The 26,522-nt window shown below is 45.8% G+C and overlaps 1 protein-coding gene across 1 annotated transcript in view; it reads left to right on the forward strand.

The window, feature by feature from the left end:
* Window positions 1–26,522, forward strand: part of LOC135278610 (multiple epidermal growth factor-like domains protein 6) — a 186,418-nt gene that overhangs the window by 133,634 nt on the left and 26,262 nt on the right. The window contains exons 10-24 of the mRNA XM_064385192.1: window positions 582–719; window positions 3,068–3,190; window positions 4,069–4,191; window positions 5,136–5,294; window positions 7,551–7,682; window positions 9,999–10,127; window positions 10,308–10,436; window positions 11,547–11,681; window positions 12,684–12,818; window positions 13,263–13,388; window positions 13,703–13,834; window positions 14,693–14,821; window positions 16,711–16,842; window positions 19,740–19,868; window positions 24,063–24,191. Of these exons, the coding sequence (XP_064241262.1) occupies window positions 582–719; window positions 3,068–3,190; window positions 4,069–4,191; window positions 5,136–5,294; window positions 7,551–7,682; window positions 9,999–10,127; window positions 10,308–10,436; window positions 11,547–11,681; window positions 12,684–12,818; window positions 13,263–13,388; window positions 13,703–13,834; window positions 14,693–14,821; window positions 16,711–16,842; window positions 19,740–19,868; window positions 24,063–24,191 (1,980 nt within the window). The remainder of the gene's footprint in view (window positions 1–581; window positions 720–3,067; window positions 3,191–4,068; window positions 4,192–5,135; window positions 5,295–7,550; window positions 7,683–9,998; window positions 10,128–10,307; window positions 10,437–11,546; window positions 11,682–12,683; window positions 12,819–13,262; window positions 13,389–13,702; window positions 13,835–14,692; window positions 14,822–16,710; window positions 16,843–19,739; window positions 19,869–24,062; window positions 24,192–26,522) is intronic.

Here is a 26,522-nt window from a genome sequence, read left to right on the forward strand (position 1 = left end):
CTGTCCGGGCAAAGTAGGCTGGCAGTGTCACTGTCTTTGTCCCCTGTCTCCTCAGCAGAGGAGCTGCTGTGTCCCCCGGAAAGGACACCCAAGAACCAAAACCTGGAGATTGTTTTTCATTGTGGCTGGTGTCCATTTCACCAGCAGGACTCTGCTGAGGAAGTTTCAATGTCTGTGTTTGGGGGATGTTTCAGAACCCAGTTCTTTGCCATTGCCATGCAGAACTCAAAGCTGCTCTTTGGGAAGTGTGTCAGCCTGGGTTGGGGGGCACCACCTGGGCTCCCCAGATGATTCTGTTCCTCCTTTGGGGCAAGCACTGTGTCCAAATAAAGCATAAACCTGAGGAAAGCTGGGAAGGCTCCTGTAGCAGGTGGCTGCTGAACACTGAACCAGCTTCACACGGCTGAATTTGAGAGCATCCACTGTCCTGACACAAACACCTGGAGCTCAGTGACTCCAAAGCCTGCTCTGCTGGGGAGGGGCTGTGAGCTGATTACACTCACCTCTACAGCACTCATGGCTGCTGTTTTACATCCTTCGGGCTCGCTTTTTAACACCCCTCTGATTTCTCTCTCTGCAAGGCATCGAGATGGAAATCGTGGACAGCTGCCAGGACGGGAACGGCGGCTGCGAGCACGGCTGCGAGCACACGGCAGCGGGGCCACGCTGCTCCTGCCACCGCGGCCACCGCCTCGCTGGGGATGGCAAAACCTGCACAGGTAACCTCAGCTGCCAGCAGGCAGCTGTGGAAGGGCCGGGGGAGCCTGCAGGAGAGCTGTCGCTCCGGGAAAATTGTGCATTCCCTCCTTCTGCAGGTGTTAATTAACGCCGTCCTCCGGCTGCGCTGCTCCAGCTCGCGCTGGGAGCTGGCTGGGATGGGTCCCCAAGGAGGGCAGGGAGTGGCAGTGACACTGCTGCATCACCTGCTGCCATGGCTGTGTCTCACCGTGGGTCACCAAGGAGGGCAGGGGGTGGCAGTGACACTGCTGCATCGCCTGCTGCCATGGCTGTGTCTCGCCATGGGTCCCCAAGCATCTCAGACCCCACTTTGTGTCCCTTCCCCTCTCAGATGGTGGCTGGGAGCAGCATCACAACTGCTTCCAAGTGCTTCTTGCACAAACTGCACGTGGTGCTCCAGAGCCTGCTGTGTTTCCATCAGATTTGCTCAGTGATGAGGTTACACTTCTGCCTGTGAGAAGTCTCACTTTGTTGCTTTCACCTCCTGAGTTAGATTTGGGTTTATTTTGAGACACAAGCTAAAAAATTCATTCATGTTTTAAGCAATTCTACTGTGAGATTTTTTTTTTTTGGTGTGTATGTTTGTTTTATGTTTTTGTTTGTTTATGGCTTTTGTCATGCAAAATGTATCTCATTCTGCTTTGGGCTTGCTGTCACTATGCCATTACAATTTTTAAGAACAGCCAGGAAGAGAGGGGGAATGGAAAAAGGAACAGGCACCACAGAGCAGTGTAGTGAGATATGAGATGATGAGAAGAGGTAGAGAGTGGGAGCATTGATGAGTGTGAGAGGCATTACAGACAAAAGGAGTCTTGCAAGGAAAAAAAGCCAAGTGCAGGAGAGAGGAGGTACAGGGGAGGGGGGAAGCACTGAGGACTGCAAGGGCGGGTGATGATGGAGCTTAAAAAGCAAAAGCAGAAAAAGTTCGGGAGGCAGATTTGGAGCCAGAGCCTCACAGGGGTGGGTGGGTTGCAGTCTTGTCTGTACAGCTGACAGGAGGCAAAGCAGCCTCCTGCCCACATCCCAGCTCAGTGACCTGCTGCTGGGGATTTCAGAGGGAAGCAGATACTCCAGACAGAGCAGGGGAAGGGAGAGAACACAGAGGAAGGCTGAAGACATGAAAAGTTGCTCTTAACAGCAAAAATCTCCTTTTTGTTGGGTGCAGATTTTGCATTCCTGAACAAACAAGGGGCTGTTGCTGGAACCCAGAGCGAGGCATCACCTGATGTACTGCAGAGGAGCTCAGCTGGTGACATTTCTGGAAAACACTGCCTTCAAATAACCTGCATTAATCATTTTCACACTGACCTCCTCACCTCGATTGATTAATTACATTTTCTTTCTCCTGTCCGTGTTTCCTCATAAAGTTGGTGCTCCTTCCAAGGTTAATTGAGACACTGACCTTTCCCATCTGCAGCTGCTCAGCCAGGCCACGTTCAGAGGCATTTTGCAGACTCAGCATTGACAAGGTGGCCCTTGGATGGCCACTGACCTGCTCAGCAGCCTGACAGCAGCCAGGAGCCTGCAGTGCACAGATAACAGCTCAGCTCTCCTATCTAATCACCAGAGCAGTGGTGTCAATGATACCAATTTCTGAGCGGGCACAGAGCAGGAGGAGGCAGCAGGAAATCAGGGACCAGAAACTACAGCTGAACCTTCCAGGCTGCTGCTGTCCAGCAAGTGCCTGGTTGGATCAGAGCATTGCTAGTTTGCAGTGAATAGGATTGAATGTAAAGAAGGTCTGAATAGTCAAATGTAGGGTACTGTTAAACAGAATGTTTTTGAGGGCTGGTGGGTCCTTGCTGTTGTCTCTTTTTGTAGAACCATAGAATATTTTGAGTTGGAAGGGACATACAAGGATCGTTGAGTCTCATTCCTGGCCCTGCACAGACACCCCAGCAATCCCACCCTGTACATCCCTGGGAGCATTGCCCAAACCTCCTGGAGCTCTGGCAGCTTCAGGGCTGTGCCTGTTTCCTGAGGAGCCTGGGCAGTGCCCAGCACCCTATGGGGAAGAACCTTTTCTGAAATCCAGCCTAAAACTCCCTGACACAGCTCCAGCCATTCCCTTGGGTCCTGTCCTTGATCACCAGCAAGACCAGCTGGTGTTTTGTAAATCCCCTCAAGGCAGCTCAGATGTGTAGAGGAGATGTTTTCCCAGGACATGGAGGATCCTGGCTGGTATGGGGGAAGGTAGAAGGCAGCTGCTGCCAGGATTCAGTGTTTATGTGCTTGAAGGGAGGAGTAAAGCAAGGGGTAAAGCTCTCAGCAGAGCTGTGCAGCAGCTGGGGGTGTCTCAAGGGCTGAACGTGCTGCCCTTTCCTTGCAGATGTGGACGAGTGTGAGACTGGGGAGTCCTGCTGCTCCCAGTTCTGCATCAACTACGCGGGGGGCTACGAGTGCGCCTGCAAGGCGGGGTTCCAGCTCAGCGCCGACGGCTGCTCCTGCGACGGTGAGCGCTGGGACAATGGGCTGGGCTGGGCTGGGCTGGGCTGCAAGGGACCCAAGGGTCATCCCATTCCACCCCTGCTGTGTGCAGGGACACCTCCCACTATGCCAGGCTGCTCCAAGTGCCATCCAAGCTGATGTGGAACGCATCCAGGGATGTGGCAGCCACAGCTTCGCTGGGCAGCCAGGGCATCACCACCCTCACAGGGAAGAATTCCCTCCTAATATCCAGTCTAAACCTTCCCTCTGTTAATCTAAAGCCATTCCCACTTGTCTTGCATCATTCCATGCCTGTGTCAAAAGCCTTTTGGTACCAGTGGCTCAATCTAACTAATCACAGCCCAATGTAGAAGAAATGCTGTTGAAGCCCTTTGCAAGGCTTTGTGGGCACTGCCCTAATGGGAGTCACTGACCCTATGCCAGCTTTGCTGATAAGGTTTTACAGATGTGTCCTTTCCACTTTATGAGGCTGGAATACAGGAATAACCCAGCATCCCTCATGAGGAAGTGGGGATGTGGGAGAGGAGCCAGTAGAGAGAAAATTTCCCTCCTCTCTCCATGGACACTTTATACTGATGTGTGTTAAAATACTCCTTCCACAAAAAAAGAGCCCTCAAAATAACTGAAGGATCAACTGAGCTTAACAGCTTAAAGCATCTGTTTTCACTCGAGACAAAAACATCAGTGAAATAATCTGCTCCCTGTTGCCCTGAAATGTTTTCATACCTCCAATACCAGAGAGAAATGGAGAGCCCCAAAACACATAAGAAAAATTGTGTTTTCTTATGTATAGAATAATTTGTCAGATGCAGCTGGGCACAGCATGGGCTCTCCAAGCAGAAGTACTTGTTCCTAATCACCATTTATGTCTGGATTTTCTAGATGTGGATGAATGTCGTCTGGATAATGGCAACTGTGACCATTTCTGTGTGAATTCCCTGGGGTCCTACGAGTGTGCCTGTAAGGAGGGTTACAGGCTTGGGGACAGCAGATGGGCCTGCGTGGGTGAGTTCTTCTCAAAACCTGAGGGCCATTAAGCACTTCCCACTGATTTAAAAAGTGATTTTGGAGCGGGGATTTTCACAGATCCTGGGATTTTGGGAGCCCAGCTTGAGCCATCTCTGAACGTGGCCATGGTAGGGCTACGTGCAGTGCGTGGAGCCAAGTTCATCCTCCAGTAATGGGTTTTGCCAAAGATTAATGGCAGATGAACACTTAAATCCCCTGGACACGTTTGAAAACCTAAAGCTCCTGGTTTAGAAATAAATACTGTTTTGACACTTTTCTTGCACTATTTGATGAAGTTTAACATCCTGTGGGGGAAAAAAAGGGTAGCCAGGTTGTTCTTTGATCAACCGTGGCAACTTTTCTGTTAGTCAGTGACGTTATTCTGGATTTCTGCCAATGTAACCAGTCCAGAGTTTAGCAGAGCAACTCAGTTTTATAACCAACTTTAGCAACTGCTAAACCTTAAGCCAGAGTTTGATATTCTAACCAACACCAAAAAGAAAGCCAACTGATTTCCCGTCATTTTAAGGCCCAGGTTTTAATGTTTCTGAAAATAAATTGCACAGCCGGCCTCACTTTCTATTTGTCATCTCCAAAACGAGCAAGAGTAATGACCTTCATTAACTAAAAATAATCTCAAACTTCAAGTGAGGAAAATGAATCTCCTCATTTAATTTTGATTCTCCAGGAGCAGAGGTTTTTTTCCAGAAGAAGGAAAAGGGAAAGATGGGGTGGGGAGGATGTCTCCTATTTTCTCTGGTTTTTTTTTTGGTTTTTTTTTTGGATAGGAGAAACTCTGTAAGTCCAGATGAGAAAATGCCTGGGCTGGGACTGCTGGGCAGAGGTTTGACTGGAACATCTAGATGGATCATAATAGTAAAAAAAGATGCAGATGAGAGGCCGTGGAGGCAGGCTGGGTGCTGATGGCTGTGTTTGTCCAGCCCTAGGTGTGGAGGAGGCGGATGCAGAGGAGGCAGCAGGGCTGGCTGGTGCCCCGGGGCTGCAGTTCCGAGGGCCCCCCCAGCTGCTCCACTTCGCCCTCGGGGCCCTGGCCGAGGATGGAGACCCCCGAGGAGAGCTCACCCTGGTGCACAGGGTTGGTGAGTGACCAGCAGGGCCCTGAGCCAGAACAGCAACCTGGGGGGATCATCCTGGGAGAGGATTTGGGGCTGGGCTGGTGGGGCTCAGCATCAGGAGGAGGGATGAGCATTAATCCTCCATCCTGCCTGTCTTCATGTTCCATCCCAAATGGGACATGTTTGAGGAGCCAGGAGGCTGCCTGGATGCTTTGGGAGGGAGGGAAGGGTGAGCAGCCTCTGGGAGGCTGCTTGGAAAGCAGAGTGTCTGCTGAGCCCAGGGTCAGCAGCCACAGAGAGCTCTTCATGCCGGGGTGAGAGGATGGCATGGCTTACTGCAGGGGACTAAATCCCTGGGGAAACTCCCTTCCTCCTAGAGCTGGGAGCATGCATCCCTGTTTACAAACCCTTTTATAACAGCTGGAGGCTTTTTGTTTAAGATATTTGCATTTTGTCTGTGTTAAAAACAACCCTGTGAAGATTCAGGTTTCCCTTGACTCTCTGGGAAAAGCCCCAACCCATCCACGTGTTGCTCAGCTCAAGTGGTGGCAAGCAGCACAGGAGCACCCACTGTCACAGGAGTGGGTGCAGAACAGCTTTGCACCCACCTGGGATTTGCATGATTCAATCTTTCCACCCAAAGGTGGAAACTTGACAATTTTAAGAGTATTATGAGGTGAAACTCTGTGTTTGCTTTGTGCTGAGTGTTGGTGGATCACCAGGGAGGATTTCTTGGTTTTTCCTACATGTGCCCTGTGATTTTTATATAAACTCTATAATTACCCATCTGAGGACTGTGCCCTACAGGCAAAAATCAGGAGCTGGTCTTGACTTTAATAAAAAATTACCTTTTTTTTGTGAACAAAACTGTTAAGACCCTCCCAAATCACGCAGCTTCCAGCCGGACTCAACAACACCGATAACCAACTGGGAAACTGATAAATGAGATAACCACAGGCAAAATTATCAGGCCTAGAAACCACAATCAAATATTTATTGACCACTTTTTGCATGTTTTATTTATATTTAGCTACAGAAATTTGGGTATTATCAGTCACAGCTGAGTAGCTGCACTTTTTCTAATGCTCAGGATTTGCAGCATGCAGTGATTTGTGTGAAAAGGTGATGGAGAAAAGGAACTTTAAATGGTTTAGTAAGTTCTTTTGCCTCCTAAATAGTAATTTATTCCTTGTGTTTTCAGACATGGTTTTGTGCTGCTATCTGTATTATAAAAAGCCTGCTTTAACAGTAAGCTGGTGCAAGTAATTAAATATTTTCTATAACTTGAATGAATTTTTAAGGTGGAAGCATGATGTTTTCAATGGTGGTCTGTATCCTTCTCCTGAAGTATGAGTATGTACCCTAATTCAAGTGGGAGCTGGGATTCTGAATGTCCCTGAGAACTTGGGCATTTGTTCAGCTACAGAAAAGGGAACAGTTGGGTGCTCAGACCTAGAGGAAATCTGGCCTCACACAGAAAACTGTTGGTGAAATGCAACCAGCCTGTGACTTACTGAAATAAGGCTGAAATAAGCTGCCAGCTCACTTTCAGGTGCTGTTAAAAATCCCCTTCCAAAAAGCCTCCAGCCACAGCCATTAAGCCTTAAAGGCTCTAAACTGTGTGGAGGGGATCTTCAATGCCACTGAAGTATTTTACCAGTCACTTCATTTTGCATGCCTGTCTCAATACACCCAACAAAAAGAACGTGGGGGTGGCAAGGGATAAAAGGAGGGTGGGGAAGGAGAGGGAAAAAATGCATTTTCATATTGGGTTTCCTATATAAAACTCTTCATATCCATGAAGAGAAGAGACATAATAAATGTGATTTTGCTTTGTTTTCTAGAACACTCACACTGTATGGCTGAAAATACCACTGAACTATGTTTAACTAGCACTACATCCACTTACTGCAATCAAACAGCAGGAATAGCCTAGCAAGGAGAGAAGGAAAGTCCCAAAAAATTCTTCCAGTTATATACAATATTATCAAGCATTAGGTGCAAATTCACTTTTTCAGAAGGCAAAACTCTTGCTTTTAAAAAGTAGCTCAAAGTGCTTTTGGCTGGAGAATTACAGCATTTAGGGGAGCAAATTCTGGCTGAACAGCCAGCTTTCCTTTCACTTAGAGTCAGAAACACAAAGAGGGAAATTCATGAATGCCTTTCTGCTGTGCCTTTTGTGCCGAACCGGTGGTGTTCACAGCCCAGCCATGGGTAAGAGCTTGTGGAAGCGTTTTTGTCCAGCTGCTCACTCATCCCTGTGTGTTTTTTTGCTGTCAGTGTGCCTGGGTGACACGTTTGGCCAGGACTGCAGCCTGAGGTGTGAGGATTGTCTGCACGGGGGCCGCTGCAACAGCGAGCGCAGCGGCTGCGACTGCCCGCCCGGCCGGGCTGGGCTCCTCTGCAACGAGAGTGAGTACGGGGAATGGCAGGGGGACTGATCCTCCTGCAGGGCTCTGCCACTTGGGAATGCGAGCAACCTCTTGTGCTCTTCATCTGTGAAGCTCCTGAAGGAGCACAGCTGTCTCATAATCGAATTTGTTGTGCTGGGGCACATTAAATAGGAGCTGTAAGTGATGCCGCAGTACACAGAGGTCCCTCCACTCCAGTGAAGGTCAGGTCAGAATCATCCCTGTCCTGAGTATTTGGTTGTTTTCATTCCTATTTGCTCTGCTGTTAAAAGCTGATGAAGTTTGCTGGCCATGCTTCATTCCACAACCTACCTTGGTGACTTCCAGAAGTCTGTCCCAGAAGTTGGTGTGCCAGTCTGGGTGGACACTTATGCTAAAATTGAGTTTTTTCCATTGTAGCCTTTTAAACTTCTTTCTTATGTTTTCCATTTCTTTTTCCTTATAATTCTTTTTATTATTAGCATCACTTTCTTGGAGCAGTTAATTTTTCATATTGGAAATGGTATTTTTCAGAATTCTGGTGCCAAGTCAGTGCCCTTTATAACAGGTTTTCACTCTCCTTGCTCCTGTTTCCTGGCAGAAGATCTTTCTGATTCAGAAGTATGTGTCAAAACCCATTGGAAAGAGAGTGGTGATTTCTTGATGTGCTGTTCTTCATCTGCACTTTGGCAAAACTTGTCTGCTGCTTGTCTGAGACATCATACAGCAGATTTCCTGTTTGAGATGGGTCCCTCCATTTCGTGGTGTGTGACATGATGGCCCATCATTCTCAGAAAGTCTTTGCTGTCACTGGTGAGACAAAAAGTCGATGAAAATTTATTACTTGACATCAGTAGACAGCACTCTTCAGGTTAATTGCCATCAAGATTGTTTAGGAGACGTCATCACATGGACAGAAATGTAGAAAAATCAAGCAAGTGATTGAAACCAGCAGTCTGCCTGTGGTTATTTTGGGAGACTGATGGTGGGTTTGGTTTGTAAACTCTGGGGGCAGCTAAGAGAATAGAAATGGGGAGATTAAAAGGATAATTTCCAGTCTGTCTAAGACAGTTCAATCTATCAAGTGAAGATATTCTTCTGTGCCTGGTGTGCTGGTAGTTCAGGATAGATTATAAAAATTTCAAGGCAGTATCCAAATTCTTTAGTTCATTTCATAAATAACAACATTTATGATGTATATTTGCACTAGACATCCATGCATGTAGTCTGATGGAATTCACCTCTGGAATTTAAAGAATTTTAATAGGACTGTGTTATTGAGCTAAACCTGCTGTCTGATGAACTCAGCAGAGACAGTGATAAATACAATATCTAATCTGTATTAATTCCTTATGTGTGATTGCTTTCACTCTTTTCTCTTGCATTTTTTAATATACAGCACAATTCATGGGTTTAGGGTCAGCAGGTTTAGGGCAAACTAAAACAGTGGAGAAAACTGGAGCTAAATTTCTCTAATAGTGCACCAAAGAAGCCAAATGGAAATTGATGTGAAATGTCAACTTTCTTAATGTACATTGATAAAACGTCAGTGAAGTCAGATGACTCCAGCAACTGTATCCACTCAGGCTGCAAACAGCAGAGCAAGGCTGCATCTCACAGTTTGTTTTTGCTGTTGTGGATCCATTGCTGCCATGATTACCTGGGGAGTTTCAGAAACTGCATTTGAAAAACAAGATATTATTTTTATAATAGTGTTTGGGAGAGAAAAAAAGAATGTTTAAAATATTTATCTCCAAGTTTTCAAAGCTGTGCTCTGATGTTTAAGCAGTTTTCACAGAATCACAGAAACAATTAGGCTGGAAAAGACCTATGAGACTGAGTCCAACCTATGACCCAACACCACCTTCTCAAGCAGCCCATGGCACTGAGTGCCACATCCAGTCTCTACTTAAACACCTCCAGGGATGGTGACTCCACTACTTACCAGGGCAACCCCTTCCAATGCCCAGTCATGCTTTCTGTGAGGAAATTCCTCCTGATGTCAGACCTGAACCTCCCCTGGTGCGGCTTAAGGCTGTGTCCTCTTGCCCTGTTGCTGGCTCCCTGGGAGAGGAGATTGACCCCCACCTGGCTGCACCCTTCTCTCAGGGAATTGTAGGGAGCAATGAGGTCTCCATGAGTTTTCCAGGCTGAACACCCCCAGCTCTCTCAGCTGCCTCTCACATGGCTTGTGTCCCAGACCCTTCATTAGCCTTGCTGCCCTTCTCAGTGACCAAAGCCTTGCTGCCCTTCTCAGTGACCAAAGCCTTGTTTTGCTTCCTTTCCAGCAGAGGGGAAGGGTTTCTTGCTGTGTTCACGCTCCCTGCTCTCTCCACAGCCTGTCCCCCCGGGACGTTCGGCAGAGGATGTGCCGGTGTCTGCAGGTGCCAGAACGGAGGCTGGTGTGACCCTGGCACAGGGCAGTGCCACTGCCCACCCGGAGTGCTGGGCCAGCTCTGCGAGGACGGTACGGCTCCAGCTCTGCCTCAGCTCTCCACTTCTCCCCCCTTGATCCTTTATTTTGAGTAATGAGCAGAACAGAGGGTGAGAAAAGCCAGCAGCTGGCGAGGCTGCACAGAGCCCCAGCTCGGGTTTGGGGCTTTGACCTGTAGCCACTGATGCCTTCCTGTGTTTGTGCACTCCAAAGGTTGCCCAAAAGGTTTCTTTGGGAAGAACTGTAACAAGCCATGCAACTGTGCCAACAAGGGCCACTGCCACAGACTGTATGGAGCCTGCCTGTGTGACCCCGGGCTCTATGGCCGCTTCTGCCACCTCAGTAAGTCCCCGGTGCTTTTGGGATTTGCTCAATGTGGGCACAATGTGACAGGCTGCAGAAGATTCCCCATAACCTAAAGGGGGCTGGCAGAAAGGAAGGATAGTGACTTTATGCACGGTCAGGCAGTTCTAGGACAAGAAGGAATGGCTTTACTAACAGTGAAGGTTTAGCTCAGATGTTAGAAAAATGTTCTTTGCTGTGAGGGTGGGCACAGGCTGCCCAGAGAAGCTGTGGCTGTTCTGACCCTGGAAATGTCCAAGGCCAGGTTGAACAGTGCTTGGAGCACCCTGGGAAGGTGTCACTGCCCATGGCAGGGGGTGGAAGGAGATGGGCTTTATGGGACCTTCCAACCCAAACCCTTCTGTGATAAAATGATCAAGATTTTGGGTTCTGCAGTAGTCTGGAAGTAGCAGGACAACAGGACTTTTGAGATGAGCCAAGAAGCCCCAGAAGCTTCATTAACCTTTTTCTCTAATAATTAACCTTTGCCACAACGGCTGAGATTTACTGATGCTCAAAGGTGAGTATTATAGCTGGAGTGAACAGGTTAACATTAGGGTTATTGCTGAGGCTGGGGTCTGGTTGGAGCTGGTTGATGGGTTGGAGTGGGAGCGGGGAGCAGGGCTGGCTGGGACAGGATGAGGATCAGACATTAGATGGAATAAAAAGAATTAAAACAAAAACTTTGCAAAATAGACAGTCAAGTTTCTTTATACTTACTGTTTTTGTTAGTAAAATCTGTGCAGGATCAAAAATCTTTTGTTTTATTTTGTTTTGGGTTTTATTATGAAAGCTTTTGTCTTGGAGTGCAACCAAGTTTTTTTTTTTTTTTCATTCGGAAAATCAGCTGAGTTTGCTTTGAAATGTTTCTGGTTCTTGCATTCACCACGTATTGCTTGACATGAAATGAATGACCCAGCACAGGGATCATGTAAACTCTTCTTTTACCCACCCACACATGAACAGGTGCTGCTGTGGAACGGGGGTGTACTGGCTGAAAGCAAAACCAAGCTTTTGCTTCTTGCAGCAGTTGTGTTCTGCAGCAGTGAGCAACTTCAGCCAGCTCCTGCATAATTACAGAGCTGATGCTTCCTTTTCTTCTGGCTGCAGCCTGTCCCAGGTGGGCCTTCGGCGCGGGCTGCTCGGAGGAGTGTCAGTGTGTGAAGGAGCACACGCTGGAGTGCAGCCCCAGGAACGGCTCCTGCACCTGCCAGCCTGGGTATCACGGCAAAAAGTGTCACAAAGGTACCACCCACAGCCAGGTTCCCCACATCTGCTTGCTCCTTTGTCCCAGTAACTTCTCCTTCTTCCACCCATCCGCTTTGTTTGTCTGCTACTACTCATATACTCGTATCCTACTAATGGTTTTGTGGGGTTTTAACCCTGCTAGAGTTGCAGAGTATTGAGGGGAATAGAGCTTAGGAATTGGAGGTGTTTCAGCCTGGTCAAATGACAACGGAAATCCAGAACCTAAATCCTAATACAGCCTTAAGTAATGAAGATCATGTGAGTTTTCATTTCTGTGCTTTTTTGACACGGTCAGTAAATAAGTGGCAAAATCTGTGTTTTATGGCAGTGGGGTGATTTGTAAACAGGTTCAGTAATGCTGCCTTTCCTTCAGATTTGCAGCTCTTTGAATTCAACTTACTCTTTGTAGCTTTTGGGGGTGGTTCAAAGAGAATTGTATCCCGCATTCATGTTTGCATGTCTCAGTAGCCCTTTCCAGACAGCAGTGGAGTAACACAATAAAGATTCTCCCTTCAGATTATCTCTGGCCAGGCAGGACTGTGTTGGATTTATGGCAGTAATTCTGGTGGGTTTGGTGGAGAGCAATAATGATAATATTTAATATTTTTATAATTCTTGTTGATGGGCTGAGTTCTGACAGGGAGCGTGCCTTGCCCAGCACTGGCTGTGCACCAAGGCAGAGAGCAGCAGAACTTAGACATCAAAGGAGAGAATTCCATAATGTATTTAATTGAATACATCCTCAAGTATTCTAATTGAATAAATCTTTAAGCATTCTATCACTCTGTTTCTGGGTTACATTTATGCAGTAACCTCTTTGAAATGTAAGCATTTATTAAGTATTTACACTTTGCTAACAACACCTCTAAAATGTACATTGTAATATATTGTCTGCAAGTTGCTGCCAGATTATTTTCTGATTTTTGTTCACTTCTTTTAACTTTTCCTTTTTTCTTGTTCTGTATCTGCTTCTTGTTCTGTATCTGCTTCTATTTCCAGAGTGCACTCCAGGGTTTTATGGGGCTGGTTGCAAACTGAGGTGCAGCTGTCCTCCTGATGTTCCGTGTGATCCTGAGACAGGAGCCTGCAAACATCCGTGTCCAGCTGGGTTTCATGGAGAAAAATGCCATTTGTGTAGGTACTCACTGCATGTTTCCCTGGGAGACACACTTGGGATGGGAAAGCTTATTCAGGAAACAGAGGTTCAGATATAGAAGTTGCAGAAAAACAGGTACATTTGTTGTTGATACGAGCTGGCAGTTCCCCACTGAAACCAGACTGATATTTGGAGCCTGGCAAATGCTGTGTCTCTCTCTCTCTCCCTGCAAAGGTCGAGGCACAAGGCTGAGGCCAGTTACCCAAACTAACATTTGTCCAGGTAACAATAGTTCCTTGTAAAGCTTCAGGCACAGATTTTGCAGGGCTCTGCTGCAGTTCATTTCAGACCACCAGTTGCTCAGACAGTACTGCTAACACTGATCGCTTCTACCACCACAGCTCAGTTTAAAACTGGTGGCCGTAGTGCCTCCTAATGTCTTCAAAATGTTCCTAACCATGACTTTGGGGTTTTTTGTCCAGCTTGTCAGCCTGGCAGCTTTGGGATGGGCTGCAGGCAGAGGTGCAGCTGTGGAGGAGCCCCGTGTGATCCGAGGACAGGGCAGTGTGTTTGCCCAGCTGGGAAGACTGGTGCTACCTGTGAGCAAGGTGTGTGAGGTGCTGGACCAAGGTAGGGAGTGCCTGGCTTTGGAAGGAGTGATGGGAAATAGAATTGGCTGTTTCCCAAACCAATAAACAGACAAACTGTGATGGAAATTGGAGAGAGCCTTTGGTCTCTCTTTAGCTGTGTTCTTGTGTGCTGCAGGTTAATGACAGGGCTGACAGGGATGTATAACAATATAATATAACAATCCACCTCAGTGTTACTATTATTTTAAAATTCTTCAGGGTAAGAGCAGAAATCTACAACTGTCCTGAAACAGAAAATGGCACTGGTTACACCTCGTGTGGTTTTTCTCCAGATTGCCCAGATGGCCAGTGGGGGCCAGACTGCCAGAACTCCTGCGAGCCCTGCGCTAACGGGGGACAGTGCAACAGGGAAACTGGAGCCTGTGACTGCCCCCCTGGCTACACTGGGCCATCCTGCTCTGACAGTAAGTCCTTGTCTCAGCCTTCCCCAGGAAAAGAAAGTCAGATTGAAAATTCAGGTTATGGTTTGATTTCTGCCTTCTCGTTCTTTTGTGAGATAAAGCATGCTGATCTGAGATTAAGTGCCCTTCATCTCCAGGAATTCCCCAGGTTGGATTTGACATTATTTGTGAGAGGGAGATTGCAGATAAATGCATATGATCAGCTAAGCTACGTCCCAAATGGATGTTATCATTAGACCTAATTTATGGCAAGCTGTACTTGGAAATACAGTATTTAACAGCCACACCACTGGTGGTGTAATTTTGGCTGTTTGGCAAGAGGTGTGACCAGCTGGCCCACGGGGCATCATTCTTGATTTATGTTTGCAGCAGCACTCCTCGGTGTAAATCATTTAGGATTAAATAATACTGAAGATGAGGGAGCAGTATCAGTGCTATCCCTGGGAACAGTTTAGGGAACTGCTCTGTGCTGCTCCTCAGCCTCTGGGTGTTAAAAGGCTGCCTGAGCATGGCTGTTGAGATGCACAGAGGCTCTCAGGACAGCTCTGCTTTGTACAAGACCTTGGTGGTGGCACATTTTTAATTCTTGTTAGACATAAGTGGCTCTGAGGAAGGTTTTCCTCCTCTGATGAAACAGCTTGATGCAAAGGACTATCTAAAAGTCATATAGGCTATTCCCACATTCCAGGACACAGCCCCAGACAGCCAGGGTGCAGATCCCAGATATTTCTGTGTTGCTGCTTTGATTCCTGGATTCAGCTAAGCCTGTTTTAGGGGGTGAGCTGTCGCTGTCTGTTTGGGAAGATGGGTCTGTGGCCGGGCTGTGAGCTGGGTGAAGTCACAGCCTGTCTCTGTTTGCAGCCTGCCCCGATGGGCACTATGGGCAGGGCTGCCTGTGGCTGTGCAGCTGTGGCAGCAGTGCTCAGTGTCACCACGTCACTGGAGAGTGCTCCTGTCCCCCGGGCTGGACTGGCCACGACTGCAAACACCGTAAGTGGGGGCACACGGGACCTCCTGGGGATTGCACGTTTGCTCTGTTTGCTCTTAGTTTATTACAGTTTTTTAATACAGTTTTGCTAATCTTACTGCTTCTGAAACGGTGTGTTTGTGGGTTTGCACAGCCTGGGTGGTTATAATCCTTCATTATCCAGGTTCAAAGCATTGAAATAGATGGCTGATGAAGCGCAAAGTATTGATATAAGCTCTTATTTCAACACTATGGATCCCTTTGCCCAATACCATCTGTCCCGTCAGCATTTTGACTGACAGACAGTTTTGTTTTTCATTTTCAGTGCAGATTAGTTTTGAGATTAATTCTCCATTTCTCATTTTGTTTGGGGGAGATTTATTCAACAAGTGAGTGGCATGTACAGTCGTGTGTCTAAAGGTCACTTTTTAACTTGGGAATATAAATGCTGTGAAAAATTCTGTTCTCTGGAAGAGCAGAGCATCCTTCTGTTGACTTTAGTATCGCTCTCCATATTGGTGGCTGTGTGAGAGAGTAGATTTGCCCTTTTTGGATGGCACCATATAAATGTGAAGCCATCCTCCCTTTTCCTGTGACACATCTCTTCTGCTTGATTCATTGTGATGTGTCTTGCAAAACGCCAACAGAAGACAAACCTCTTTGCAAACTTGATCTTACACAGTAAAATCATTTAACTGACAGTGTTGATAGCAGCAAGTTTTGCACCTGACCTCTCAGGCCCTGTACTGAAGAAAATGCTGGGAAAATCTGAAGTTTCCACCCATATGTATATTTTAAAAATCAAACCACTTGGTAGTGAGTAGAGCCACTGAGATGGCTTTTGATAACTGCCTGGGCTGTCTAGAGAATTGAGAGACCATGACAAAGGAAAGCTTTTATTTCTATTCAGGATAAGATCTGAGAAAAAATTGTTTTGCAGTGGTGTCTTGGTACGGCAGCTTTTCCGGCTATTGCCGACCAGGCATTAAACAGATTCCCAACTCCAGAATCAGGTTTCTGTTGCCCTAATTGGCACTTTCATCTTCATCCTTTACTCGAAAGAAAGGACATGCTGTGGTACATTGGTGTAATTGTGTCAGTGCTGTGTGATTTTAAGATAAAAGCAGTAAGTTGCTTTAACAAACATTGTGAGATTCCTTTGTGTCCATGCTGCCTTTTCCAGTATTTTGGGGAAAGCATGGAGGGTGCTCCCAAATCTGTGTGGTTAAACCCATTAACTCATTCAGGTTATGCAGATTTTTGTTGAGTGAGTCAATAGCTGGTATTTTATTTCCTTGAAATTATAGATTTGTGACTGATGGGTGTGGATTCACAGAATCACCAAGTTGGAAGTGACCTTTAAGATCGTCAAGTCCAAGCCATGCTAACACCTCAACTAAACTGTGGCACTGAGTGCCACACCCAGTCTTTTTTTAAACACACCAAATTCTGGTGATTCCACCTCCTCTCTGGGCAGATAATTCCAGAATTTTATCACTTTGGATAAAGACAAGAGTGATATCTTTATCACTCTCCAGCCACTTGAATGTGCCACTTGAATCTGCCTTCTAGAGGAACCCCTTCAAAGGTTCTCTCCCAAATTTGTCCTAAACCAGGACACATTCTTTCAGTAAAAAAAAACTTTCTCCTAACTTCTAACCTAAATTTCCCTTGGCCCAGCCTATGAATGATTAGTTTTATGACTACAAATGATTAGTTTTACGTGGATGGGACAATATCTGCCTGTGTCCAGCTGAAACAGACCAGCAAAATGGTCTTTATTTCCACAATTTGCGCCTGCGCTGCAGCCGGGAGTTCAGTCCCGCAGCATTTTGTGTACTCTGTGCTCTCTCACGTGGAAGTGCAGCAGGGTTTGGGGGTGGTGCTGGATGTGACCCCGTTTCCTTGGCAGCCTGCAGCAGTGGTCGATGGGGTCAGGACTGCGCCAACTCCTGCGCCTGCGACGGCGGCGACGGTGGCTGCGACCCCGCCACGGGCACCTGCTCCTGCCAGCCAGGATTCACCGGGCAGCACTGCCAGCTCAGTAAGTGCCCACCTCCCCGGCATGTGGAACTCCCAAACCCCAACTCCCAGATCCCTGGAAGTGGTGTTTTCCTGGTCGTTCCCTGCAGGAACGCTCCCAGGCTGTTCCGCCCCCGCGCTGCCCCGCGCTGCGCTCTCGTGTTTCAGCAGGGTTAAATGCTTTCCCTAATTGGATTTCCAGAAAAGGTATTTTCAGCCTTGTTTTGGATCCAGCAGCTATTTTTAGTGTTAGCATCTCTTGAGAGGGATAGGATTGATGTGTATTTGGGTTGTGGCATAAGAGTTTCTGTATTGGTTTTTTTAATTCAATTTTAGGGCAGCACTTACCCTTTGTAAGTCTCTATTTCAGGTCAGGTATATAGAAATATTTCACATGTACATAACAGAAGGAAAACAGGAATTTTTGGAGTCCTGTATTTATTAACAACAAAAATGTGCAACAGTCTTATCAGAGGGCCATGACCCTCACCTTAACATTCACCTGTAACTGAGGTCAGTAGCAGACACTTCAAGCATATGAAAACAGGCTCATAGTCAATTTCTCATACATCTCCCCAGGTACCATCAATTTCTAATTCAGGAGCTTCATGAGACAGAAGCAATATCTCTATATTTAATACTGCTTGATTTTTTTTTCCAATTAATGTGCCTATTTTCTTTTTCATTTCATGCAAGCATTTGGAATCCACTTCATCTTGTGGCAGTAAGTTGCATAGTTAAGCTGCTATTACTATTATTATTGATTATATTGATGTTGTTAAATAAAACAAACATTTTATCTGCTAGTTTAACAATCTTACAGTAGCACAGATGTAGCTACCAGAGTCTCAGTAGCGTGGGCAGGATTAACTGCTGGTGTCACACAGAAATGTCAAAACAATTAATCTGGAACCATGACCTAAGACAAGAAAGCCTGGAAAGTTGATCTTGCAGCCCTTGTTGCTGTTGGCACAGAGGGAATGGAAGGACAGTGTGTGGGGAGGACCAGCTCCCAGAGAAGGAGCTGCCAGCTCTGCTTCTCTTTCACTCTCGATCTCTCTCAAAATAGCATCTCTGAAGAGAGAGAGTGGCCAAATAGCTGCTTGTAATCCTCGCTGGGAAGGGAATCAGTGAATCCATCGCCACTGACAAAACATCTGGCAGGCACTAAAGTTCTTTCTGTGGGCTTTCTGTTCAATTTTGTCTGCTTTTTACCCCTTTGTGTGTGTGTGTGTATATATATATATGTTTAAAAATGCACATATATATGCGTGTGTGCGCAAGATTACGAAAACCATAGTTCTTCCCATAATTTTATGCTGCTTTGGAGGTGACATCTTCACTATCCCTGGATATTTCCCCTGCTCCCCAGGCATCCCTTCCTTCTCCCTGCAGGTTGGGCTCCTTCCCCTGGCAGGAGCTCAGGTTCTCTGTCGGGGTGGCTGGATCCTGACACGCATCACAGCAGCCTGTGCCTGCTGGAGCAGGGGCAGATTCTCTGTGCTGTGGACTGTGAAATCATTTGTGAAGTGCTCTGACCCTTTGCCATCACCTTGAAAAGCCTCAGCTCTGGGCTAAACACCTGAAGGGAGCTCTGCTGAGAGCCCCACACCTCTTGCTGCACTGCAGCACCATTTCCCTTGCACAGATTCTCTGACTGAAATTTCAGCTGAAAAGGAAACATGGAGAAGGATCAAGCTTTTAAGGCACAAGTGCACCTTTATGTATTTATTTGTTAAACAGTAACGTGCAGCTTTGGGAAGAGGAAGGGATTTCACCTGTAAGTGCAAAAAAATAGATTCTAACACATATTTAAACAAGGTCCCATTTTTTGACTCTTTGAAAGCAAAGAAATACTTAAGGTACCTTGCTTTTCTCCCAGCTCCTCTGTAAGACACACAGTTGGCAGAGTCACTGAGCTGCAGGAGCAGCTGAATTCCTGCCAGCTCCAATCACTTCCCACCCATGGCACCAAACAAACAGCACCAAACCCAGCCCCCTATTCCAGACATGGAGCTGTCTTTGAGGATTCTTGTTTTCTGTTCTCTCTGATTCCTTCCAGATTGCCTGAAAATCACTTTGTTGCTGTAAATGCTAAAATCATAGACTTCTAGAAGAGATCTGGCAATAATCTCCATAACTCATTTAGAGGGATGTTCACAAGACCTTCAAACATGACTAGAGGCCCTGTAATACTGTATTTAGCCAAGTCTATCTCTGTGTTTCAGCCTGTCCAAAATATCCAATGTGAATTAGGCAACTGGCCCTGGTCTTAATTGATTTTTCTATAATCCTGGAAGAAATTATTTTCATTCTCAAATGTTTTCTTTCCGCTGATAGTGAGTACCATGGAAATCTTTTAAAACTCCTCACATTAGCTGCTGTGGAAATGTAATTGTTAATCTGTTCCCCAGATGTAATATTTTCACTTGAATCTTTCAAAGCAGAGCATGAAAGTAAAGTGTGCAGCATTCAATTTGGAGCTTTGTGAAGGCAACCAACACATTTCATCTTTTCTCCAGCTTTCTGGGGAAAGAGGATTTGCAGGAAAACAGAGGAGCTTCTCCCCTCGCAGTTGATGAAGTCCTGGTGGAGATGTGCACATAAGCAACTCCAGACCAGTGGGCAAAGTGTCATCACGCAGAACCTGTGAAGTCTTAGGCTTTGCAATAGAAGGTGTTAGTTTTCTGTGCAGAATTTGGTCTTTCAACACTCTGGAATTTTTCTAAAATAGATCTTAAATGTAGCCCAACTTACCTGAACCTCAAGGGAACACTCAAATCCTAGTTTTAAGCCGTTACCTTTACACATAGATTATTTTGGAAATAGTCAGATTTCCCATGCATGTAAAAATTCCCCATTGATCCCTGATCTGCTCGGGCATTAAGCCATCCTCTGGTTGTGATTCCTGTGCTGCAGGGTGCCCCGAGGGGAGCTTTGGCCCGGGCTGTGAGTCCAGCTGTCAGTGCCAGAACGGAGCTGCCTGCGACCACGTCAGTGGAGCCTGCACCTGCACGGCGGGCTGGACAGGAACCTTCTGTGAAAAAGGTACTGCTGCTGCCCCTGGTCCCTCTAGGATTCATGGGGAATTTGTTCTGCTTTTTATTCAGAGAGCAGCTTTTACAACTGACAGCATTGGATCTAAATGAACCACTGAACTTTATTGCAAGCCGATCCTGAAATGTGAACTCCCCTCCTAACTCAGCAGAGCATCGTGCTGGGTGCCAAATGTTGGGCACGTGTTTTCATATGGTTAAAATTAGATATGTGCTTAAGGCTTCTGCTTTATGAGTCTTTGGGAAGACTCTTTTCAAGCAGGGTCCCACTATTTGAGCACTGAGCAGGGAAAAGCTTGTTCAGCCTTATGCTTGCTTGTTTCCAGTGCCTCCCTGAAGCGATTTCGAGAAAAATGTGGATGTGTGCATCATCCCTGTAGAACTCTTTAAGAACAGATTCACTTCTGACTTAAATCCAATTCTATTCTATCTAATCTTCTATCACCTAGTCATTTGGTAAGGTGTTGGAAAGGTTGGACCGGATTCTTTAGCTACATGTTGGTGAGTCAGTCCGTGGCATTATCACAGGAGGCTGCTGTTGTGCTGCATCATTTTGCAGATTTTTTTGTATAAAAAAATACAAGAGAAAAAACACAGGGCCATTCAGACGCTGTAAAAGTTAAGTGTAGGTGATTGAAGATTCTGCAAATTATGGTATTTGAACCAAAGTCACAACTATTTTGCATGGAAAGCAGCTTTATCAGCCAGTTTCAGCAGTGAGGATGGAGGGAAGTGACAGCACTTGCAGGCAGCTGCTGCCCTCTCATGGGAAGGAAGAAGCTCCACAGCCTGACCAGACTGTGACAAGGCACCCACAGGTTGGAGTTCATATTCCTTCTTGTTGTTTCTCTCTCTCTCATATCTGGCACTATTATAAAAAATAAATATTCTTTCCAAGGTTCCGCTGCGAATTGCACCTTGTAATTCATGGTGTCTCCACTATGTCCCTTTTTAATACAATTTAGCTAAAATCTAAATCTACTGGGGTTTTTTAAATTATTGTATTTTTATTGGAAAAAAAAATGAGGCAGTTATCTGTGTTGTTGTATAAATCTCTTTATTCCAGCAGGAATTGTAATGGGAACAAAGAGGCTAAACATCCTTTGCCAGAATAGGTGTGAGGAATATGGAGAAGACTGGGGGACTCTATTGGTGGAAAAAACAAATCTCAGTTTTCAAATGAGTCATGTTGGACATTTTAATCTTTTTTTTTTAATTCCTGAAAGAAGATTGTGGAGGGGAGAGTGAAATTTAGGGCTCTGTAAAACATCCTTTTCCGTGTGTTTTCTCTCAGGAAGGCAGTGTTTGCTCTCAGCTGACCGGGGTTACCTCTTAACTTAGGAAGTTTCAACCAGAACAGTTTGGCAGCTTCCAAAAGGCGCCGAGGGAGGAGAACATGTGGGTGGTTTGCCCTTGGTAGAACCTTCTTGGCACCTTCTCTCAGAGGAGCTGCAGCGCTTCTGTTTGGAGTGACTGGGAGACTGGCAGGGTTTCCTTCTGGCAGGGATGTGCTTTTTGCCGTCCTCTTGGCAATCCACCCACGTTGGCCAGGCTCTGTGCCTTGCAGGCAGGAATTCGCATCGAGCCCTGGCTGCCTTGGACTTCAAACATCCTGCTGAAGCCTCAGCCCGTGGCTGGGAAGGACCGCTCTGTCATCACAGAAATGTTGAAACTGAGACTTTTGCACCCTTCTAAGTTCGAGGTCCTGGGAGAGGACAGACAGTCCCTCACAAAATGGGATTTTGATTGATATTAATAATTAATATAACCCCTGCACAACGAGGGTGTTTGAACCTGCAGTCATTGCTTTTGGTGTTTTGCATTGTGGCAGCATGGGATCTGGATTCGAGCTGAGACTGCAGAAATCCTAAAATATGCCTTCGGATTTTTGGTTTTCATTTGGGGAAAGTTTCTTCCCATTTTGGTGGGAAGCTGCTGTTTCTTTTCATTAATTTTCTGCCCTCAGTGTGAATTAAGGCTTCATAGGCTTAGGTACCCTCTTGCAAAACACCACTTCAGTGACCATTTCCAAGCTTATTTGCCACAAATTTCCATAATCTTTTATTAATATTTATTAGAATTGTTAATGCAATCTTAGTCCTTGCTGAATCTGAATGTATCTATATAATCTGTCAGTAACACAGATAACAGCCAAAGCCACACCATCATCATCATCATCACCCAGCAGCACAGGACAGTTTCCAAGCTCACTCATAGCAGGAGACACTTTTGCTCCAGGGCTGCTGTTTCATGAGACCTTGCTGTGAATTATTCAGGAGCTGACTGAACTTCTGTGCTCTGAGCCACAGGATGCTGACAAAAGACCTCACACTCTACAAAGTACTTTTGTCTGTCCATCAGCATCTCAGTTCTGCTCTGCCCTGCGTCACCTTTGATCAGCTGCTCTTCATCTGGTACCACTCCGTGGTGCTGCTGCCTCTGCAGTTGTGCTGTGGTCACATATAATAATGATGGGGAAGAATAAAGCCATCAAGACACTCTCTGAAAGAAAATTAGACGTTTCTGAAGGTGCTACATGCCTGCTCCATCTTTCAGCCCTGCTCAGTGCTTTGTGAAAATGAACCTTGTGAATCTTGTGAGTCTTTCAAAGGAGTTTCAAAAGCAGCAAAACGGTTTCAGTTGCAGACTAGGTAACGATTGCAAATAAGGCTGAAAACAAAATAATCTACAAAGAAATTATTTCAGTCTGTGAGAGCAATCTAGGAAAGGCTTCCTTTGAATTTTCTTGAAAGCAGCAAGTGATACAAGCAGAACACTGATGAAATAATGTATGTTTCTTCACAGGGTCTCACATTACCAAAGGAAAATGAATAATTTTTGGTGGATGCTGCTAACAGTGCCACCGGCCAGCTTCCATATATGAGTGGCAAAAAAAGGGACAAAAGAGTCCAACAGTGGAAGATGTACACAGAGAACTCACTGGGAATGTTCAAGGCCAGGCTGGATGGGGCCTGGAGCAGCAGTGGAAGCTGTCCCTGCCCATGGCAGGGGCCTTGATGGCAGATGATCTTTAAGGTCCCTTTCAACCCAAACCATTCTTGGATGACACCAGTGTTACTCTGACCTGGCAGAGAGCTGTGAATTAGTGTGGAGGGTTGTGGTCAGTGTAGATGGTGGTAATCATTGTAAGGTTCTCTTGGGAATCCAGTCATTGTCATATCCTGGTAGAAGTGTGAGGATTGGATTTTAAATAAGAGTTTATATTGAACAGGGATGACAAAGAGATAAGTTTTACTGAACTGGTGCTTATTTTACTGAATTTACTGCTTATTTTACTGAATTACTGCTTATTTTGTGAGCATCATCACCTCTGAGGTTGATTCAGGGATTCTGTGGAAAGAATGATGTACAGTAGTGTATCTATAGATCTGTCATTACTTAGTGCTACAAAATATACTGTACTGTGTGATATAATATATGCACTTATATAATCTAAACACACGCACAGATGTTAAATTAAGGCTGCATGGAGAATATATTTTAAAACTCTGCATAGCAGCCTTAGTGTTCCTGTAATGCAGCATTTGGGGTGTGATGTGGCCCACTGACAAGCACTGATCCTTATTTTCTGCTACAGGTAAAAATTGAGTCCATGGAGCTGCTCTTCCTTAGTCCAGGTTCAGTTCCAGATGTAGGTGCAGAGCTTCTTCAGCTCCCTGGGGTTGTTTTGCTATGTTTAATTTGTCTTGGTTTTCTCTGCTCCTTCACTTTGCCAGTTTTTCATTGCAGCACTGAACTGCACCTCTGTGGCAGTGGGTTCACTGTTCAAGAAGCTTTAGAAAAGTGTCAGGACAGTAAATGGGAGCAGAAGTTTTGCATTTCCAGAGGGAGGGAAGTCAGCAGGGATGGCCCTGGAATCTTGTGTTATGTTGATTTATTTCCTCTGTCCATTAGAAAGGCACAAGGAACAGCTTGTGTGAACCCAGCTCCATTCTCTCCCTTGTTTTGTGGCTTTTCAATATCCTCAGCCCTGTTTTCCTGTGCAGGAATCTGTTGCTTGTGTAAAAGGGTCACATTTTTCCAAGATGCACTGTAGCAGAACTGGGCAGGCTTAACCCTTGATGTGACTTCAGTTCTTAAGCATCTGTGAAAAGATGAGATGGAGTTTGTGCAGAAAAAAAAAAAGCAGGAACCGTGCTAAAAAAGGAATGTTTTGCCTTTCCAGCATGTCCAGACGGATTCTTTGGGATTGACTGCCACCAGGTGTGCAAGTGCAAGAATGCTGCTGGCTGTGACCACGTGCTGGGCTCCTGCCACTGCCTGCCAGGCTGGCAGGGGGAGAGCTGCGAGCAGCGTAAGTGCACCCTGCTCCCACACCCCAACCCTCCCTGGACTGGGATACTGCCTGCCAGGGCACCCTTCCAGACAGGTCACCTTCCTTCCCAAACATGCCAAAAAATGGAACAATTTCTAGTGGCTGTGTAAAATCACCAGCTCTTTTTAATGTTTTTTTTTTTTTTTTTTGTTTTTTTTTTTAACTCATCAAACGTGATAAACATCAGGTTTTAAATAGCAGAGCTGTCTCCTGCCATATGACAGCTCCCTGCTTTTTATTTTTGTGTGACATTAAGAGATTAAATGTTGTGTATGTGTTTCTGGTGTATCTCATCTAATTATCAATTATAAAGTGTCAGATTACAAATGTGCAAAGTGGAAAAATCAGACATGGGACTATTTTGTTATTTAAGCGTGACAAAATAGTTTTTTTTAATAATTACTAGGGAAGTTATTTGCTTTAAAATAAATTTCAGCTTCCTAGATGTTCACAAGTGTGAATTATCCCACAATTTTTAAGCTAACAAAGTGCTTGTATGTATACATATATCAAATTGGCTATTCTGAGAAATTTTTCATTGCATTTCATGGGAAATGAGGTCATTTTCTTTAGCTGCATGGCATTACCTATAGAGATCCCTGAGCCTATTTGCAAAGTTTAGCAAATAAGTGAGCTTTTTTAAGATTTTCAGGTTTTAGCTTCTCAGCTGCCTTGTTTTCCTTTAGGATGATGTCATGGTCTAAGCTTCCTTTTGAAAATATGAGTGCTGTCTGCAGGACTGGGGTGTAGAGCTGGGCTCCAGGGCAGCTTCACAGCGAGCCAGCTCTGTGAGGGAACACTTCTTTCATCCACAGGTCATGGCTTTCTGCAATAGAAAAGTGGTTTACTTTAGAAAATAGAAAGCAATATGGCTTGTATTGAGGCTGCTCTTCAGTCATACACTATTTTATCATCAGCCCTGTTTGAGGGCACTGCTTGCTCTTCATAATATTTTCCCCCATCTTCTGAGAAGGCTTCTGCTGCAAAATTCCCTGCTCTTTTGTTTACAGGTGGGTCAGTTCTGCTGAATCTTCCCCATTTTAGACAGTTTTCCTTACATCCCACCACTGCAGTTTTTGCCTCCTCATGCCCTCCCAGAGGAACACTTGGCCCTCCACCTCCCACGACCTGAAGGTACTGGTGGTAGCACAGCCTTTGAGTGTAGATCAGTGGAGTGAGCACAGAACAGAAGCAGACCAGAGACACTTTTCCATCCCACAGGTCAGAAGAGGTGCTGCTGGACAGGTGCAATATCTGCTCCTTGGTCACAGCCCATTTTTCCTGTCCAGCCACAATGTTGGCAGTGCGTCACCTTGCCCCTTTCCCAATTCTTAGCATTAGGGATGGGAAGCTTTGCTCTATATTTCATTAAATTCAATTAAGAGTTGCAGCTCCTTCTCCATGGCCTCTGGTGCCCTGCTTTACTTGCATTAGGGGAAAAAAAATCCTATTCATTGTCTTGTGCCAGAGCCATTAGAGCTTTGTGCTGGGCTGATTTATTCCTCCTGCTGTGAAGGTGCCAAAGCCCCCAAGGCCTCCATGAGTGAGAGAGAGAGGTCAGCTAACAGTGCAGGGTGTCTCCTCCTTTCCTCTTGGCTAAGTGAGGGATCTTCATTTTAATTTTACACCTGGGCCTCCTCCATGCTGGTCCAGAGCTGCTCAGAGCAAGGCAGCTCAGGGTGGGAGAGAGCTCAGCACTCCCCATCCTCCCAGGCTGTTTAATATTCACCTTGCCTGTTCCTGGGACCCACCAGCTCCAGCAGCTGGAAGGACAGCACTCGTGTGGAAGTAATCAGATTGCAGGCAATGTGCTGGAGGATATTGAGGAATAATTTTGGCATCATGGGATTTGAATTGATCCTAAGCCAGCCATGCAGTGAGTTTTATACTCTGCTATCTAATTACAGGCAGTATGGACAGTGATGCCTTTTGTTGAAGCTGCCTAATGCTTTCCATTACCAGACCGTGGGTTTCAGTTGTTTGAAAATGAATTATGTTAATCTGGGCTGAAATCTGCCAAGCAAGCTCTGCCTCAGCTTCAGTTTGTGCTTGGAGATTTTATTTGGGGATTTTTTTGAGTGTCCACCTGATGTATTTTACGTTTCCAAGAAAGAGGCTTAGGAAAAGTATGTTGCCTGTTATTTTTTGTTGTTTGTTGGTTTTTGTTGAGTTGTTTTAATGAACTGTTTCACTGAGTGTTGTGATATCTCAGTGATACAGAAGTGAGGAATTGACATTTGGCATTTCTTTGTGATAGAGATGTAACCTTCCTTTATGGATACCCCATCTCTGGAAGTGTTCAAGGCCAGG

Source organism: Passer domesticus, chromosome 11 (genome assembly GCF_036417665.1).
Source record: "Passer domesticus isolate bPasDom1 chromosome 11, bPasDom1.hap1, whole genome shotgun sequence".
Lineage (NCBI taxonomy): Eukaryota > Metazoa > Chordata > Aves > Passeriformes > Passeridae > Passer > Passer domesticus.